Source organism: Myodes glareolus, chromosome 5 (assembly GCF_982192425.1).
Source record: "Myodes glareolus chromosome 5, mMyoGla1.1, whole genome shotgun sequence".
Lineage (NCBI taxonomy): Eukaryota > Metazoa > Chordata > Mammalia > Rodentia > Cricetidae > Myodes > Myodes glareolus.
In genome coordinates, this window is record NC_142030.1 from 15,327,980 (window position 1) to 15,346,811 (window position 18,832).

Genomic DNA, 18,832 nt, shown 5'->3' on the forward strand with positions numbered 1-18,832 from the left:
TAGGAACAGAAAAAAAGAATCCAACTTTTGAATTTGGTTCACTTATTTGACTAAAACTTATTTTTGTCAGGATATAAAGTCTATTTTCTAATTATCTAAACTGAGCTGGTAAGTAATCTATTGGAACTCTCTTATTTAGACAAAAGGGGGAGGTGCTGTGGGAACTCCTTCAGTTAATAACCTTTAAGATACTGGCCCACTTTGGGTGTGGTCTCATGTACTATAAATATAGACAAAAAGCATGCATGGCTCCCTTGGCTGCTGGGTTCTATTCCAGTTCCCCGTTTACACAGATCATGGTTTTTTATGTAAGTCTACCCCTAAGTAAGAAAAAAAAATTATTATACTCCATTCTGGGCTAGCGTGGGACTATTTTATTGTAAGCTGCAACAAAATTCAGCTGAACGACTGGAGCAAACACGCATGGCCTGCCAGCCACTTTGGGTCCTTGTATGCCCAACTGGGGTTAGGAGGAAAGTAGCTGAGAGCATGCCTGCTGCTCAGCACCCCTGCCTGGAAAAGCAGCTAGATGAGGTCAATTAGGCATGCACAGGCAGGAAAGCATAGCAGATTCCCAATGCCATAAACAAGAGATATTGCCAGGCCATGCAATGCACTGCAGGGCAAATTTAGCTTTTACTCAGACAAAAAAGGGTTTATGTACTCCACGGTGCTTCCCAGAGTTGAGGTGGTGAGCACAGCTCCTACCCGGTAGTCCTAGAGCTGGCTGTAAAGGTACCTCCACAATACTGAAGGAACCAGCATCCAGGGCCACTGTGACCACACTACTTCCCATTTTAAAATTCTCCTTGTCAGAAAAGGATTTCAGATACACAATAGGACAGATTCAGACATAAAAGACCTCTAAACGAGACACAATTGTGTTCAAAACATGTAAATAGGCTTGGGAGAGAGAACAGTTAAAAAAAAATTTTAAAGTTTTTAAAAAGATAGTAAAAGTAATATAAAAGTACGGACAGACATAGATTAAAGGAATAAAAGTAATTTTAAAATCCATGTAAAGATGGAAAATATACAGAGTCTGAATTATGTATACTATTGTGATTTCTTTGAAGTTTTTGACTACAGAGAGACATTTGATTGTGGGGGTTTCTAAAATATATATTCTAAAGGTGTCTTGACTTCAAAATTTGAGTCTAAGGATACGTTGCTTTGGAAAGAGGTTCTTCTTTTGTTTCCACAGAAGATGAGAACCCATGGATTCGTTCCAGGCTAATATGGTATGATCAAATAAGAGCCCTGAAGTGATGTCCTAGGCGGTCCAACATCCACAACAGCTTCAGGACTGATGACTGAGAGGAACTAAGCACAAAGGACACCCCACAGAAGACCTGTTTAACAGTGTTCCCAACCAGCAGGAACTAATCTAAAAAAACTATTCCCAAATTCCCAAATATTGCTTATAAATGATGTTTTTCATTTAAAAGGGGTTGATTATAAATGGTTAAATGGTCAATATCGTTCTAAAAAAGGAAGAAGAGAAGATATGATATAGAGATGAATATTTTACATTGGTATGGATTTTGGTATATTGTTACAAACTTAAGGTCGATTTGCTACACTGTGTATATGTATTTTTGTTCTTTTTAATGGTATTGTGTTTGTGTAGCTTATTTAAAAATATAATGTATAAATAAAAATTATAGATTAACAGGTAGTCATCTAGAATAGTCAAACTTGTAGTCATGTTCAATAAGTTTTCCAGCTATACAAAGATAGATTTCACATTCTTCAAACCATTCAAAGACATACAGAATATGGCATTTAAAGTGTTTTGTTAACTTAGAACTTTTCATGACAATAAGACACATCTCCTGGTGGTACCAATCAGCTTCAAGAGGATGATGGGCATCGAACAAGCTGCTTATGGAGTTTGCTAGCCATTTGGGCTAGAAATTGCTCTTGCCTGGACTGCTTTATGGTATGCTATGTAAACTGGAAATACAGAAAAATTACTGCGGAACTTGCCAAAAGAAGGTAAAATGGTCCTTTAGGGTTCCTACTTCATGAAAGAATTTGTCAGACATTCTGCAGGACATAGAAAAAAAGCAACTGATTAACTTTGCCATTACAAGGAAGAACAGATCTTCAAATTTCCTGCTTCACAGAAAAGTTTGTCAGATACTATGAGCCTGTAGGCTGAAGATGGATGCCCCAACATTACAAAAGAACTTTGGGTGACTGTCCAGGAAGTAAGATGTCTCTGTCAATTCTAGATGTTTGGAAGTTGCTTACAATGCGCTTCCTGTTTACTTAGGTAATGTAATATCCTTCTGGTGTCTCTGGTGGAGTTGAGGACAGACAGTTACAATTTTGCTTAGTTATGACAAAGGATAAGTTAAATATGAAACTTTAGACTCAAAAGAAATACTGAAACTGTAATTCTTGCTCAGTAACTATTTTGTATTGTAATTTTATTTTGTTAAAGTTAAAACCTTCCTTTTTATTTAGACAGAAAAAGGGAGATGATATGGGATTCCTCTCAATATGCTGTGGATATGTTTTATTACCATTGATTAACAAAGAAGCTGTTTTTATGGCTTAATAGAATAAAGCCAGGAGGGAAATCTGAACAAATATATAGAGAGAGAGTAGAAGAAGTCAAGGAGACGCTATGTAGCTGCTGAGGGAGAAAGCGTCAGGCACCAGCCAGAACCTTACCAGTAGGCCACAGCCTCATGGCAATTCACAGATTAATAGAAATGGGTTAATTTAAGATGTAAGAGTTAGCTAGAAATATGCATAAGGTACTGGCCAAACAGTGTCGTAATTACTATAGTTTCTGTGTGATTATTGATGTCTGTGTGGCTGGAAAACAAACAAGCAGTCTTCACCTACAATTTTCTTTTAACCAGTTGAGATGTGCCTTCATCAAACTTGAAGATCGCAAAATACATTTGTTCCTGGGCACTATCTTTGCTGTGTTTGCCTATATTTGTGCCAATATTATTCTATCATTCTGAATAATTTCTCAGTAAAATTAAGTGTCTCAGAGGACAGGTTTTATACTCATGAACTGCCCTAAAAATATCATCCAATATGATAAAACTTTCTTTAAACTCATTCAAATAAGCATAAACCAAGGTGCCACAATTCTAAAATAGAGGAAGGAAGAGAATAACCCTCTAAGTGAACAGCACTTCCCAACAGTTTATAAGACAAACAATCCAATGAAATTAGGACGAGAATATTAACAGAAATTTACAGTCACCATCAGCCAAGCATCACATGCCCAATCGCAGTAATATGTCAGGAAATAAAAGACAAAGCAGCATCAAGACACATGTGTAACTATGCTTTGGGAAAGTCAGAGCAACACTACCTCCACATCAACGTACACCAGAGTGCTTTGGAAAAGTCATTTCACAGGATAAAAACTTTAATTATGGAGCTGAGGATATAACTCAGTCAATAAAGTGCTTGTCTGGCATGCACTAAGGCCTGGATTCTGTCCCTACACTGCACAAACTGGGCAAGATGACACAAAATCATAACTCCAGCACTCATGAGAGAAAAGCAGGAGGATCAGAAGTACAATGTAATATTCAGACTATGTAACAGGCTAGAGGCCAGCCTAAATAAATAATGAAGAGTGTTACTTGATCTAACATTACTCATCTGAGCAACCCAATTACAACCATTATTTCAGCTAGGGGTGGTAGAACATACCTGTAATAACACCCTGAGAAGGCTGAGACAGGAGGATCACAAATTCTTTGTGGTAAAGAGGACACTCGTTGGTTCCCGGATGCACAGCCCCAAAATAATCACACAGAAACCATATTAATTAAAACACTGCTTGGCCTATTAGCTCTAATTTCTTATTGGCTAACTCTAACATCTTAACTCATTTCTAATAATCTGTATATCACCACGAGGTCGTGGCCTACCAGCAAAGTTTCAGCACATCTATTTCTGGCAGTGGCTCTATGGCATCTCCCTTCCTTCTCCCAGTATTCAGTCCAGTTTTCCCCACCTACCTAAGTTCTGTCCTCTCAACTGCCAAAGCAGTTTCTTTATTCATTATCTAATAAAAGCAACACACAGACAGAAGGACCTCCCATACCAATTAAAGGCTAGCCCAGACTTACAGCAAAACCCTATCACAAAAAAGTGCACTATTTAAGGAAGCAGTAAGCTAAAGGCTCATTGAGAACTATATTTGTGGCTGCTGATACAGCTCAACAGTTATAACATCCACAAGTCAGTCTCTAACATCCACAGGGCCCTAGGTTCAAGCCTACATAGTAGTATAAGGAAACAATGCTAAAACATCTGAAAATATAAAATACAGCCACTACAAACATGCAAGAGGCTAAGACAAAAGTATTAAGGATGAAAGACCAGTCTGAGTCACACAGTAAAATTAAGTCTGGCCCTGTATATATAAGATCCTATTTCAAAATAATTTATAAATAAACTATAACTCAAGAAATTAAAATTTCAACATTTTCCATTTTTCCTCAAGCATAAAATAAACAGGAAATGATGAATAAGAACATATGAGAAGAGGTAAATTCCACTGATACATAATATTCAGACATAAGAATTTCATGTGTCAGTGTTTGACGTAGCAGCTTTGAACATAATGAGTTTTCTTAAGAAAAAATTTCCTATACATACATTTGTATGAATAGGAAATGTAGTATGCATTAAATCGTGCATCTTCTGCTTAAGCACGTAAAAGGCACTCAATGTAACTCTATATTTTTACAGTATGTATATAGTAATATCTAGGAAAGTTGAAACTGAAAATCCAAATTATCCACCACAAATTTCTTGAGTTTTATAACAGTAAAAATGTTTGGTTACTTTAAAAAAGAACAGTTAAAAGTTACTTTGCAAAATAAATATATTTAATACAATTTCTGTTTTGGTATCTAAAACTAGATTTGTCTAATCCTTAAATTGTTTTACTTTCAGCTTCCGGTTCCGTTGGGCTCAGTCCTCTCCAAAGCTACGTGTCTTATCCTCCTCAAGCCTCCGTCCGGCAATCAGCCATGGATCAGGTAATACAGTTTGTTGAACCAAGTCGGCAGTTCGTAAAGGACTCAATTTGGCTGGTTAAAAGATGCACCAAGCCCGACAGAAAAGAATTCCAGAAGATTGCCATGGCCACAGCCATAGGATTTGCTATTATGGGATTCATTGGCTTCTTTGTGAAACTGATCCATATCCCTATTAATAACATTATTGTGGGTGGCTGAGTGCTTCCGCTTCGCTGGAACTAGGAGCAATGAGGGTGTGAGAAGCTTATGAAGTAAAAAGTTGCCTGTATACTTTGTGTTTTTCTTTTTTCCCCTCCCCAAGAGGTTTTGTATTTCTAAACTAAAATAATTTCAAAATAAACACTTTTTCCCATGATAAAAAAAAATTGTTTTACTTTTGCAAAACAACTCTGACATACCATCTAACACCTGTCAGAATTGCCAAGATCAAAACCACTGATGACAGCTTATGCTGGAGAGGATGTGGGGTAAAGGGAACACTCCTCCAACGCTTGTGGGAGGGCAAACTTGTACAACCACTTTAGAAATCAGTATGGCAGTTTCTCAGAAAATTAGGACTCAATCTACCTCAAGACCCAGCAACACCACTTTTGGGCAGATACCCAAAGGATGTTCAATCATACCACAAGGACATTTGTTCAACTGTGTTCATAGTAGCATTATATGTAATAGCCAGGAACTGGAAAGAACCTAGATACCCCTCAACCGAAAAATGGATAAGGAAAAAGTGGTAATACCACTCAGCGATGAGAAATAATGACATCCTAAAATTTGCAGGCAAATGGATGGAATTAGAAAAAAAAATACGGAGTGAGGTAACCCAGAACCAGAAAGACAAATATAGTTTGTATTCATTCATAAATGGACATTAGACATAAAGTAATGAAAAACCAATCTACAATTCACAACCCCAGAGAACCTAGACAACAAAGTGGACCCTAAGAGAAAGATATATATGGATCCACTTACGAAGAAGAGAAAGACAAGATCTCTTGAGTAAACTGGGAGCATAGTAGGCAGGGACAGGGTAGAAGGGGAGAGAAGAAAAAAGGATAGTGGGAAAAATGTATAGCTTAATAAGAACAATTTAAAAAATCAGTTCTGTTTTCTAATACCCTTTAAAGAATTATTTTATTCATTTATAAGTGTACATATGCCTTGATTTTATGTATGTGAGCCCCAGGTGTTCAGGTGCTCATGGAGGTCAAAAAAAACAGCATATATCCCCTGGAACTGGAGTTCCAGGCAGTTAGGAGCTGCCCAATGTAGGTGGTAGGAACTGAACTCAGGTCTTTTTTAAGAACAGCAAGAGCTCTTAACTGCTAAGCAGCTGCTTCAGCTTCCCAGGCAAATGGATGGAGCTAGAAAACATCCTTTGAGTGAGGTAACCCAGAAAGACAATTATCACATGTACTCACTCATAAGTGGTTTTTAAACATAAAGCAAAGAAAACTAGCCTACAAATCACAATCCCAGAGAACCTAGACAGCAATGAGGACCCTAAAAGGGACATACATAGATCTAATCTACATGGGAATTAGAAAAAGTCAAAATCGGTTTTATGGGTGATTTTGTTTTTGTTTTGGCTGGTGCAGGGAATGCAATCCAGGGCTTTGTATATGTTAAGCACTGTAGTTATCATTCAGCTACACACATTTATTTGCTAAAATTTTTAAATGCTTAAAAGAATGGCTGTGATGATAACTAAGATTTCTGAATTTTGCCTGTTGTAAATCACAAGAATTTCCATTTTGATACTCTTCCAAATACTGTTCCTTTTACTTCAATATGAATAATATAACTCATAATACACAGATTACTTCTCTCAGAGAAAGTCACTGAAGAAGAAATGTTTATCCTGAAGTCTAATGCAAAGACTGAAGATCAGCCTGAATAATTCACAAGACACAATGGTAACAAGCAGATCAGACATTTTTCTCATCTTAATACTTATTGGCAATTTTTTTTTTTTTGAGATTTGGCATTTGAGGAGATGACAAGATGGTTCATCAATTAAGAGCACTTGATGCTTTCGCAGAGGACTCAAGTTTTGTTCCCAGCACACACACTAGGGACTCATGACTGCCCATAACTGCAGTTCCAAAGGACTGGATGCCCTCTTCGAAACTCCAGAGGTAGAAGGCACACAAGTGGTGCATAAACATAAATCTAGGCAAAACATCTACACACATAAAATAATTCAAAAAATTAAAATTTGCCACTTGAGCACTGTAGCACAAATTCTAATTGGTCTTAATAATAAAACCCAGATTCATAAGGATTAATGCTGAAGATCAGAGAAGCAAACTGGTCAGCCACTAGAGGGTTATTTTACTTCTAACAATGCTCAGACTGAAGGGGCAATACTGTCCTCAGACTGCATCTCTAAACTGCATCTGTCTCCACCAAACCTCAGACTGGAATGCACTCCTGTCTCCTTCTGCCTTATATTCCTCTCTCTATCCAGCCATATCACTCCCATATCCACCTCCCTAGTGCTGGGATTAAAATATGTGATCGCAAGTGCTGGGATCACCTTTGTGTGAGCTCTGTTTCCCTTTTAGACAGGTTAAATCTTGTGTAGCTCAATATAGCCTTGACCTAACAGAGATACCTATGCCCCTGTCTCCCAAGTACTGAGATTAAAGGTGTGTGACACCACTTCCTGGCCTTCAGTGGCTTAGATCTGCACTCTGATCTTCTGGCAGCTTTATTTGTTAAAACATACACAAAATATCACTCCAGAGCAAATTTTATATTTATTTCCACTAAAATCAGGAACACGACAAGGCTGTCCACTCTCTCCATACCTCTTCAATATAGTGCTTGAAGTTCTAGCAATAGCAATAAGACAACATAAGGGGATTAAGGGGATTCGAATTGGAAAGGAAGAAGTTAAACTTTCGTTATTTGCAGATGATATGATAGTGTACATAAGCAACACCAAAAACTGTACCAAACAACTCCCACAGCTGATAAACACCTTTAGTAATATGGCAGGATACAAGATCAACTCCAAAAAATCAGTTGGCCTCCTATACACAAAGGATAAAGAGGCAAAGAGGGAAATCAGAGAAGCATCACCTTTCACGATAGCCACAAAAAGCAAAAAATATCTTGGGGTAACTCTAACCAAGGAAGTGAAAGACCCATTTGACAACAACTTTAAGTCTTTGGAGAAAGAAATCGAAGAAGATACCAGAAAATGGAAGAATCTCCCTTACTCTTGGATTGGGAGGATCAACATAGTAAAAATGGCAATTCTACCAAAAGCAATCTATAGATTCAATGCAATCCCCATCAAAATCCCATCAAAATTCTTCACGGACCTTGAGAGAACAATAATCAAGTTTATATAGAAAAACAAAAAACCCAGGATAGCCAAAACAATCTTATACAATAAAAGTACTTCCGGAGGCATTACCATCCCTGACTTAAAACTCTATTACAGAGCTACAGAATTGAAAACAACTTGGTATTGGCATAAAAACAGAGAAGTCGACCTATGGAATCGAATAGAAGACCCGGATATTAACCCACAAACCTATGAACACCTGATTTTAAACAAGGGAGCTAAAAGTATACAATGGAAGAAAGTAAGCGTCTTTAACAAATGGTGCTGGCACAACTGGATGTCAACCTGTAGAAGAATGAAAATAGATCCATATCTATCACCATGAACAAAACTCAAGTCCAAATGGATTAAAGACCTCAATATTAATCTGGCCACACTGAACCTGATAGAAGAGAAAGTGGGAAGTTGTCTACAAGACATGGGCACAGGAGACTACTTCCTAGGTAGAACCCTAGTAGCACAGACAATAAGAGAAACAATGAATAAATGGGACCTCTTTAAACTAAGAAGCTTCTGTAAAGCAAAGGACACTGTCATTAAGACAAAAAGGCTACCTTCTGACTGGGAGAAGATCTTCACCAATCCCTCATCAGACAAAGGTCTCATCTCCCAAATATACAAAGAACTCAAGAAACTAGACACTAAGACTCTAATTAACCTAATTTAAAAAAAGGGGTACTGAACAGAGAATTCTCAACAGAAGAAGTTCAAATGGCCAAAAGGCACTTAAGGTCATGCTCAACCTCCTTAGCGATCAGGGAAATGCAAATCAAAACAACTTTGAGATACCATCTTACACCTGTCAGAATAGCTAACATCAAAAACACCAATGAGAGCCTATGCTGGAGAGGATGTGGAGTAAGGGGAACACTCATCCATTGTTGGTGGAAATGCAAACTTGTGCAGCCACTTTGGAAATCAGTGTGGCGGTTTCTCAGGAAACTGGGAGTCAACCTACCTCAGGACCCAGCAATTCCACTCTTGGGAATATACCCAAGAGATGCCCTATCATACTACAAAAGCATTTGTTCAACTATGTTCATAGCAGCACTATTTGTAAGAGCCAGAACCTGGAAACAACCCAGGTGTCCCTCAAAAGAAGAATGGTTAAAGAAGGTGTGGAACGTTTATACATTGGAGTTTTACTCAGCGGTAAAAAAACAATGACATCTTGAATTTTGCATGCAAATAGATGGAAATAGAAAATGCTTTACTGCGTGAGGTAACCCAGACCCAAAAAGAGGAATATGGTATGTACTCACTCATAAGTGGATCCTAGCCATAATTAAAGGACTTTGAGCCTATATTTTGTGATGCTAGAGAAGCTAAGTAAGAAGGTGAACCCAAAAAAAATCACATAGTTATCTTCCTGGATATTGGAAGTAGACAAGATTTCCAGGCAAAACTTGGGTGCACGGGGGGTGGGGGGAGTGGATGTAAGGGGAGATGGGTAGAGAGAGGGGAGAAGGGGAGGATTGGGGAAAGCTTGGGGGAATGGGATGGGTGGATAGAGGAAAAATGGATATGGGAGCAGGGAAGTAAATATCTTAAGGGAGTCATTTTAGGGTTTGCAAGAGACTTCATTCTAGAGGGGTTCCCAGGTCCAAGGAGAGGTCCCAAGATTGTTCCTTGGGCAGCAGAGGAGAGGGTGACTGAACTGGCTTTGTCCCATACCCACACTGATGAATACCTTGCATATCACCATAGAACCTTCATCGGGCGATGGATGGAGATAGAGATTGAGACCCACATTGGAGCACTGGACTGAGCTCCCAAGGTCCAAATGAGGAGCAGAAGGAGGGAGAACATGAGCAAGGAAGTCAGGACCACAAGGGGTGCGTCCACCCACTGAGACACTGGGACGGATCTAATGGGAGCCTTCAAGGCCAGCTGGACTGGGAGTGATGGAGCATGTGATCAAACTGGACACTCTGAATGTGGATGGCAATGAAGGCTGACTGAGAAGCCAAGGACAATGGCACTGGGTTTCGATTCTACTGTATGGACTGACTTTGTGGGAACCTGGTTTGTTTAGATGCTTACATTTATAGACCTGAATGGAGGGGGGAAGACCTTGGACTTCCCACGGGGCATGGAAACCTGACTACTCTTAGGACTAGAGAGGGAGGGGGAAGTAGGGAGGGGGAGGGAAAAGGGAGGCGAGCAGCAGGTGGAATTTTTAATAAATGAATAAATAAATTAAAAAAATAAAGCAGTGTTAAGAGGAAAGTTTATAGCATTAATTGCCCAAATAAAGTAAACGGAGACTGCTCACATTAGAGACTTAACAGTACAACTGAAAGCTCTAGGAAAAAAAAAAAAGAAGAAGAAGAAGCAGACTCACCCAGGAGGAGGAGAAGACTGGAAATAATCAAACTGAGGGCTGAAATCAACAAAATAGAAACACAGAAAACAAAGAGCTGGTTCTTTCAGAAAATCAACAAGATTGACAAACCCTTACCCAAACTAATCAAAAGGCAGAGAGAGAACACCCAAATTAATAAAATCATAAATGAAAACGGTGACATAACAACAGACACTGAGGAGATATAGAGAATCATTAGGTCTTACTACAAAAGCCTGTACTCCACAAAATTGGAAAATGTAAAAGAAATGGACAATTTTTCAGATAGATATCACATACTAAAATTAAATCAAGACCAGATGAGCAATTTAAATAGATTTGTAAGTCATGAAGAAACTGAAGCTGTCATCAAAAACCTCCCAACCAAAAAAAGCCTAGGACCAGATGGTTTTAGTGCAGAATTCTACCAGAATTCCCAAGAAGAGCTAATACCTATACAACTCAATGTGTTTCACATAATAGAAACAGAAAGGTCATTGCCAAACTCTTTTTATGAGCTACAGTTACCCTGATACCAAAACCACATAAAGACTCAACCAAGAAAGAGAATTATAGACCAATATCACTCATGAACATCAATGCAAAAATTCTCAATAAAATACTGGCAAACCGAATCCCAAAACACATAAAAAAAATCATCCATTATGATCAAGTAGGCTTCATCCCAAAGATGCAGGGCTGGTTCAACATATGAAAATCTATCAATGTAATCCATCATATTAATGAATTGAAAGAAAAACCCATATGATCATTTCATTAGATGCCAAAAAAGCATTTGACAAAATTCAATACCCTTTCATGATAAAGGTGTTATCATGGAGAGATTAGGGATACAAGGATTATATCTAAATGTAATAAAAGCAATTCATAGCAAGCCAACAGTTAACATCAAATTAAATGGAGAGAAACTCAAAGCCATTCCACTAAAATCAGGAACAAGACAAGGCTGCCCACTCTCTCCATATCTATTTAACATATGGCCTGAAGTTCTAGCCATAGCAATAAGATAACATAAGGAGATCAAGGAGATTCAAATTGGAAAGGAAGAAGTCAAAGCAGATGATATCATAGTGTTCATAAGTGACCCCAAAAACCCTACCAAAGAACTCCTACAGCTGATAAATACCTTCAGTGATGTGGCAGGATATAAGATTTAACTCAAAAAAATCAGTAGCCTTCCTATACACAAAGGATAAAGAAGCTGAGAGATAAATCAGAGAAACATCACCTTTCACAATGGCCACAAATAACATAAAGTATCTTGGAGTAACATTAACCAAGGAAGTGAAAGACCTATTTGACAAGAAGTTTAAGTCTTTGAAGAAAGAAACTGAAGAAGATACTAGAAAATGGAAAGATCTCCCATACGCTTGGATAGGAAGGATCAACATAGTAAAAATGGCAATCCTACCAAAGGCAATCTATGGATTCAATACAATCCCCATCAAAATCCCAACACAATTCTTCACAGACCTTGAGAGAACAATAATCAACTTTGTATAAAAAAAACCTAGAATAGTCAAAACAATTCTATACAATAAAGGAACTTCTGAAGGCATTACCATCCCTGACATCAAGCTCTATTAGAGAGCTACAGTAATGAAAACAGCTTGGTATTGGTATAAAAACAGCGACATTGACCAATGGAATTGAATTGAAGACCTGGATATTAATCCAAACACCTATAAACACCTGATTTTTGACAAAGAAGCTAAAATTATACAATGGAAAAAAAAAGCATCTTCAATAAATGGTGCTGGCATAATTGGATGTCAACCTGTAGAAGAATAAAAATAGATCCATATCTATCACCATGCACAAAACTCAAGTCTGGTGTGGGACCATGGTCTGTATTCTGTCAAATCTATTTTAAATAAATGCTGATTGGCCAGTAGCCAGGCAGGAAGAATAGGTGGGACAATCAGACAGGAAGTAGAGGTGGGTCAATGAGAACAGGAGAATTCTCGTAAGAAGGAAGCCCATTCTCTCTGCAGTGTGAGCCCGCCGCAGAAGAAGCAAGATGTGACGGCCTCACTGAAAAAGGTACTGAGCCATGTGGCTAACACAGATAAGAAATATGGGCTAATATACATTATAAGAGTTAATAGGAAGCCTGAGCTAATGGGCCAATCAGTTTATAACTAATACAGATGTCTATGTGATTTCTTTGGGACTTAATGACTGTGGGAACTAAGCAGGTCAGAAAACTCAGACAACACAAGTCCAAATGGATTAAAGACCTAAATAAAAATCCTACCACACTGAACCTGATAGAGGAGAAAGTGGGAAGTTGCCTTCAATGCATTGGCTCAGGAGACCATTTCCTAAGTATAATCCCAGTAGCACAGACAATAAGAGCAACAATGTATAAATGGGACCTCCTGAAACTGAGAAGCTTCTGTAAAGCAAAGGACACTGTCAATAAGACAGAAAGGCAACCTACTGAAAGGGAAATGATCTTCACCAACCCCACACCAGACAAAGGACTGATCTCCAAAATATATAAAGAACTCAAGAAATTAGAGATTAAAATTCTAAAGAACACAATTTAAAAATGGGATACTGAACTAAACAGAGAATTCTCAACAGAAGAATTTCAAATGGACAAAAGATACTTAAGGACATGTTCAACTTCCTTAGCTATCAGAGAAATTCAAAGCAAAACAACTTTGAGATACCATCTTACACCTGTCAGAATGGCTAAAAACAAAAGTATCAATGATAGTTTATGCTGGAAAGGATGTGGAGTAAGGAGAACACTCATCCATTGCTGGTGGGAATGCAAACTTGTGCAACCACTTTGGAAATCAGTGTGGAGGTTTCTCAGAAAATTGAGAGTCAACCTACCTCAGGATCCAGCAATACCACTCTTGGAAATATAACCAAAAGATGTTCAATCATACTACAAAAGCATTTGTGACACTATGTTCATAGTATCATTATTTGTAATAGCCAGAACCTGGAAACAACCTAGATGCCCCTCAACAGAAGAATGGATAAAGAAAGTGTGGCACATCTATATATTAGAGTAACTACTCAACAGAAAAAAACAAAGACATCTTGAATTCTGCATGCAAGTGGGTGGAATTAGAAAACACTATCCTGAGTGAGATAACCCAGATCAAATAATATGAATATGATATTGGTGCTGTGAAAGCACATTATGCTCCTTCAGCCAATAGCCTTTAAGATACCAGCCCACTATAAAAACAGCAGTAACCATATGTCCACTCTCTTGCTTCCGGATCCCACTTCCAGCTGCTAGATTGTTCCTGTTCATTCAGAAGATTGTTGTTCAGGACAGTGATCTCTAAGTTTTCCCCTTAAATAAAAGGCCCTTTTATTATCCATAATTCTGAACTGGTGTGGGATTGTTTTGTGACTTACGCCTTCATCTGGCACCCAACATGGGCCTCGAACCCACGACCCTAAGATTTAGAGTCTCGTGTTCTACTGACTCACTCATTAGTGGATAGTAACCATAAACAAAGGACACTGAGCCTATAGTTCATGATCCTAGAGAAGCTAAGTAATAAGGTGAATCATGATGGAAGAGGGTCACCTGTCTATGTGTTACTTTCATTGGTTAATAAAGAAACTGCCTTGGCCCTTTGATAGGACAGAAAATTAGGTGGGCGGAGTAAACAGAACAGAATGCTGGGAGGAAGAAGGCAGTAAGGCAGACGCTATAGCTCTCCTCTCCAAGATGGACGCAGGTTAAGATTCTTCCCGGTAAGTCACCACCTCGTGGTGCTACACAGATTATTAGAAATGGGTTAATCAAGATGTGAGAGTTAGCCAATAAGAGGCTAAAACTAATGGGCCAAGCAGAGTTTAAAATGAGTACAGTTTCCGTGTAATTATTTTGGGTAAAGCTAGCCAGGTGGCAGGCAGGAATGCAGCCTGCTGTTCCTTTCTACAGAACCCAAAGAAAAACATACATAGATCCACCTGGAAATTGGAAGCAGACAAGATCGCCTGACAAAATTTGGGAGCATGGGGAAGGGGAAAGAAGGAAGGGAAGAAGAGGAAGAGAAGGGGAGAAAGGGAGAGTTGGAGAGATCTTGAGTGAATGGGATGGTTGAGATGGAGGAAGGACAGATATGAGAGCAAGGAAAGAGATATCTTGATGGAAGGAGCCATTCTGAAGTTAGCAAGAAACCTGGCTCTAAAAAAATTTCCAGGAATCCACAAGGATGCCCCCAGCTAAGACCCTAAGCAATAGAGAGGGTGCCTGAACTGGCCTTGCCCTGCAGTCAGACTGATGATTATCTTAAATATCACCATAGAACCTTTGTCTACAACAGATGGAAACAGAGACAGAGACCCACATGGCAGCACTGAACTGAGCTCCCAAGGTCCAAATGAAGAGCAGAAAGAGGGAGAGTATGAGCAAGGAAGTCAAGACCATGAGGGGTTCACCCACTGAGACAATGTGCCTCAGCTAATGGGAACTCACCAACTCCAACTGAACTAGGAATGAACGAGCATGGGATCAAACTAGTCCCTCTGAATGTGGTTGGCAGTTGGGGCAGACCGAGGGACCAATGACAATGGCACTTGGATTTGTCTTTACTGCATGTACTGGCTTTTTGGGATCCTATTCTCTTTGGATGTATACCTTGCTCAACCTGGATGTAATGGGGATGGCTTTGGACTTCCTACAGGGCAGGGTGCCTTGCCCTCTCTTAAGATTGGAAGGGGGTTTGCAGGGAGGGTGTGTAGAGGGAGTGAGAGGGAAGAGGGAGGAGGGGAGGAAGTGGGAATTTGGATTGGTATTTTTTAAGTATAATAATAATAATGATAATAATAATAATAATAATAGGTATATACATATTGGAATAACATTGTTTCCACACCTGGATTTGGCCTGACATCAGACAAAAACTTCATGTGCATTACAGCTATAAACAATCCTTTAGTTTTACTTTAGTTAAAGATACTAATGATCATGCCATTTTTTATTTTCTAAATTTCTATCAAAGATTCAGAGATACTGTACACACATATACATGTTAGTTGTATAACAAACTTTAAAAACATAACACAAAGTTAAAATGAGACAAAGTTTAATTCCAAATGGAAATTCTGGAAATGACTATTTCAACATGAAGAATTTTGGCACAATTTTAAGATTATCAGAGAATGTAAACAGGGATGGCATTAAAGACAAATGCAGATGAGTACAGAGAATACTAAAGGATGGACTGTAGAGTATATTTTTTCTTTTTGACTAAAAAATATATTTAGTGTTATTGTTCATCTCTTTCTTGTACTCCTTTGGGAGGAGCCAAGTCCTTGAATATTGAATAGAAAATATGCTAGTATATGCTCTACCACTGAAATGCATGCCTAGTCCTACTCTCCTATCTTTGGTTTCCATAGTGCAATGTATCCATCAGTTCTGGCCACTCCCATGAATTTTCTTCTTGGCATCCTCACTGATATCCATTGTAGGCACACCTGCACTTTTTCACATTTACAAGCATTACTCCATGATTCTTGTTTGCCCTGTATTCACTGCTTTTGTCAAGAATAGCTAGAATTTTCTAGAGAGACACAGAGAGTGGTTAATTATATAAGAAATAAAACAAATCTTCACATTTCCTTAGTTTTAAAATCACTCAGTGTTGTTCCTGATATCTTCAATTTTTTTGTGGAATTTTGAGCAACTGTTTTCAATAAAAGAACAAGTTTATTTTCCCTGACCATATTTCCTCTGCTTTGCAACCAAGCATGATTCAGCTCTGAACAATGGTAAATGGCTTTTCTTATCTAATAAATAAGCTTCTCAGAAACCACCAATATGGCAGTAGATTCATTTTCATTTTATTTTTAAAAGCTATATTATAGTTAATTTCTGTTTTAAATTTACTAACTTTACTAATCAATTCTTTCCTATGAATTGAGAATGCAGTAATGCGTGGTGTATCTGGAAATGTACATGTAATAATACATATGTGTAATGTGTTTCCAACAATAAACACAATGTTTTGCTATTTAATCCATTAAAAAAGTCACTGTCCTGTGCACTAAAGCATTTTGATATGATAGGCACGCATTATTAGTAAAAAATAAAATGTCATGGCATAGCAATATGCACAGAACTTAAAAAGCTATTAAGCTATAACTAGCTTGGTAGATTGTAGACAATATATGTCAGTAGGTGTGGCTGTACTCCAATACAACCTTACAAAAACTAAAACTTAAAGTTTGTGTAATATTCATGTCACAAAACGGCATATTTTGTATGTTTCTCCCTTTTTGATTTAGCTACATTGTGTCTGTCTTTGGAAGAATAGTCACAGACTTTACACTACTGAATAAATTTAGCGTTTTCATCATTTAAACTACTTCGCATATATTACTTACTTGATTTTCAACTTATTATCTGGTATACTTTATGTAAATAAAAAATTCTAAGAAGAGAGAACTTTTATCTCTCACTTGCTCTTCTCTCCAGATACAAAGAACAATGCCCAGCAGAGAGCAAACATCCAGTCATTATTTAGCAAATAAACAAAAACTGTCCCCTATTCTTTCTAGTCTAGTTGTCAAGTCTGAATCATAACAGCCTCTCAAGACATCAATACCTTTCTAAAATACATAAACCTAAAAGTAAAAATGGATCAAAAACTGAAGAACTATAAATAATAGGCCAAGTAGTTACATTTCATATTGCAGCAAACTTAACCTTATTTATCCTTTGATTTTTATTTCCCTCTTTCTAGTTTCTATATTCATTCTTACTTATACTCAAGTGGTAGATATTTTGATATTTTGAGTTATCACTAAGTTCATCCCATGCTTTTGGCAAATGATATCATATAAATATAACTCAATATAATGTAGCGCATGGCCACAATGAAAAGCATGTAAAGATTTTTTTCTTTTTTATGATTTATTTATTTATTTATTAGATATACAATGTTATGCCTGTATGTCTGCCTAGAGGCCAGAAGAAGGCACCAGATCTCATTACAGATGGTTGCTGGAAATTGAACTCAGGATCTCTGGAAGGGCAGCCAGGGCTCCTAACTGCTGAGCCATCTCCAGCCCCAAGTATGTAAAGTTTTAAAAAGTACAAAAATACTAATAAAATATACTGGGAGAGTCATAAAAAGAAAAACTCCTGAACCATCTCCTACAGCACTGAATTGAAGGAAATTAACAGTCTGGATCTAGTCTGGGATTTCTTACTTAAAGGCATAAGCAATTTTAAAAGAAAAAAAGCATCAAATTTCTCAGACAAAGCATTCTCATACCACGTGTACAACTTACTCTCTTGAGTAATTTTTCTACTAAAAATAAACACTTAAATAACACTTTAAAAATAATGCCAAACTCTGCCAACAAAAGACTAGAATAACCAAGTATTTCTTACTAGGTTGTTGTCGTCCTGGAAAGCATAGTGCAGAGTTGTTATCCACTTGTTGTCCCCATTCACCAGCACATCCCTCTCCTCACGAAAGCATGCTGTCTGAAAGGGAAAGAATACTTTATACAACCCTAGAAAACACCATCCAAACAACTGCTCAAAGTGTGTATCACAGTCTAAAATGTTTAATACTTTTTTACAATTGCTATAGTCCAAAGCAATCCAAAAAATTCACAGAATTGTTTAGCTTAATCACAGATCAACCAACCTATTACCTAGATGATTTAAATGTCCAAATTTGCCATTGTCACTTTAGTATTTTTTGTTTGTTTTCAAGACAAGGTTTCTCTGTAGCTTTAGAGCCTGTCCTGGAACTCACTCTGTAGGTTGGCCTAGAACTCATAGAAATCCACCTGTCTCTGCTTCCTGAGTGCTGGGATTAAAAGCACGTACCAACTCCACCTAGCACCCACTTTATCACTTTTAAAGACAAAAAAAAAAAATGAACATTACAGGTGCCGTTGACTTTCTGATTATATTCTAAAGTAAGACTGAACTTGGGATCTTGTGTATGCAGGACAGTTTGTACTCATGAGCCATATCCTAAGCTCATACAGTCGGTACTAGTTATCCATATGAAGATTAAGTAGCCATGATACATGAAACAAATTATTATACAATTGGCCCTCGTATTCTCATGTATA

The 18,832-nt window shown here is 37.8% G+C and overlaps 1 protein-coding gene and 1 pseudogene across 13 annotated transcripts in view; one reads left to right on the forward strand and one right to left on the reverse strand.

Annotated features, from left to right (window-relative positions):
• Nucleotides 1–18,832, reverse strand: part of Cdc42bpa (CDC42 binding protein kinase alpha) — a 222,115-nt gene that overhangs the window by 118,407 nt on the left and 84,876 nt on the right. For all 13 annotated transcript variants that reach the window (XR_015001239.2, XM_085687629.2, XM_085687631.2 and 10 more), the window contains exon 4: nt 18,135–18,230. Coding sequence is in view for 12 of the 13 variants with exons in the window: in XM_085687629.2 (XP_085543755.1) it covers nt 18,135–18,230 (96 nt within the window). In the remaining variant the exon portion in view is untranslated. The remainder of the gene's footprint in view (nt 1–18,134; nt 18,231–18,832) is intronic.
• On the forward strand, nt 5,007–5,298 carry LOC125402001 (protein transport protein Sec61 subunit gamma pseudogene; annotated as a pseudogene).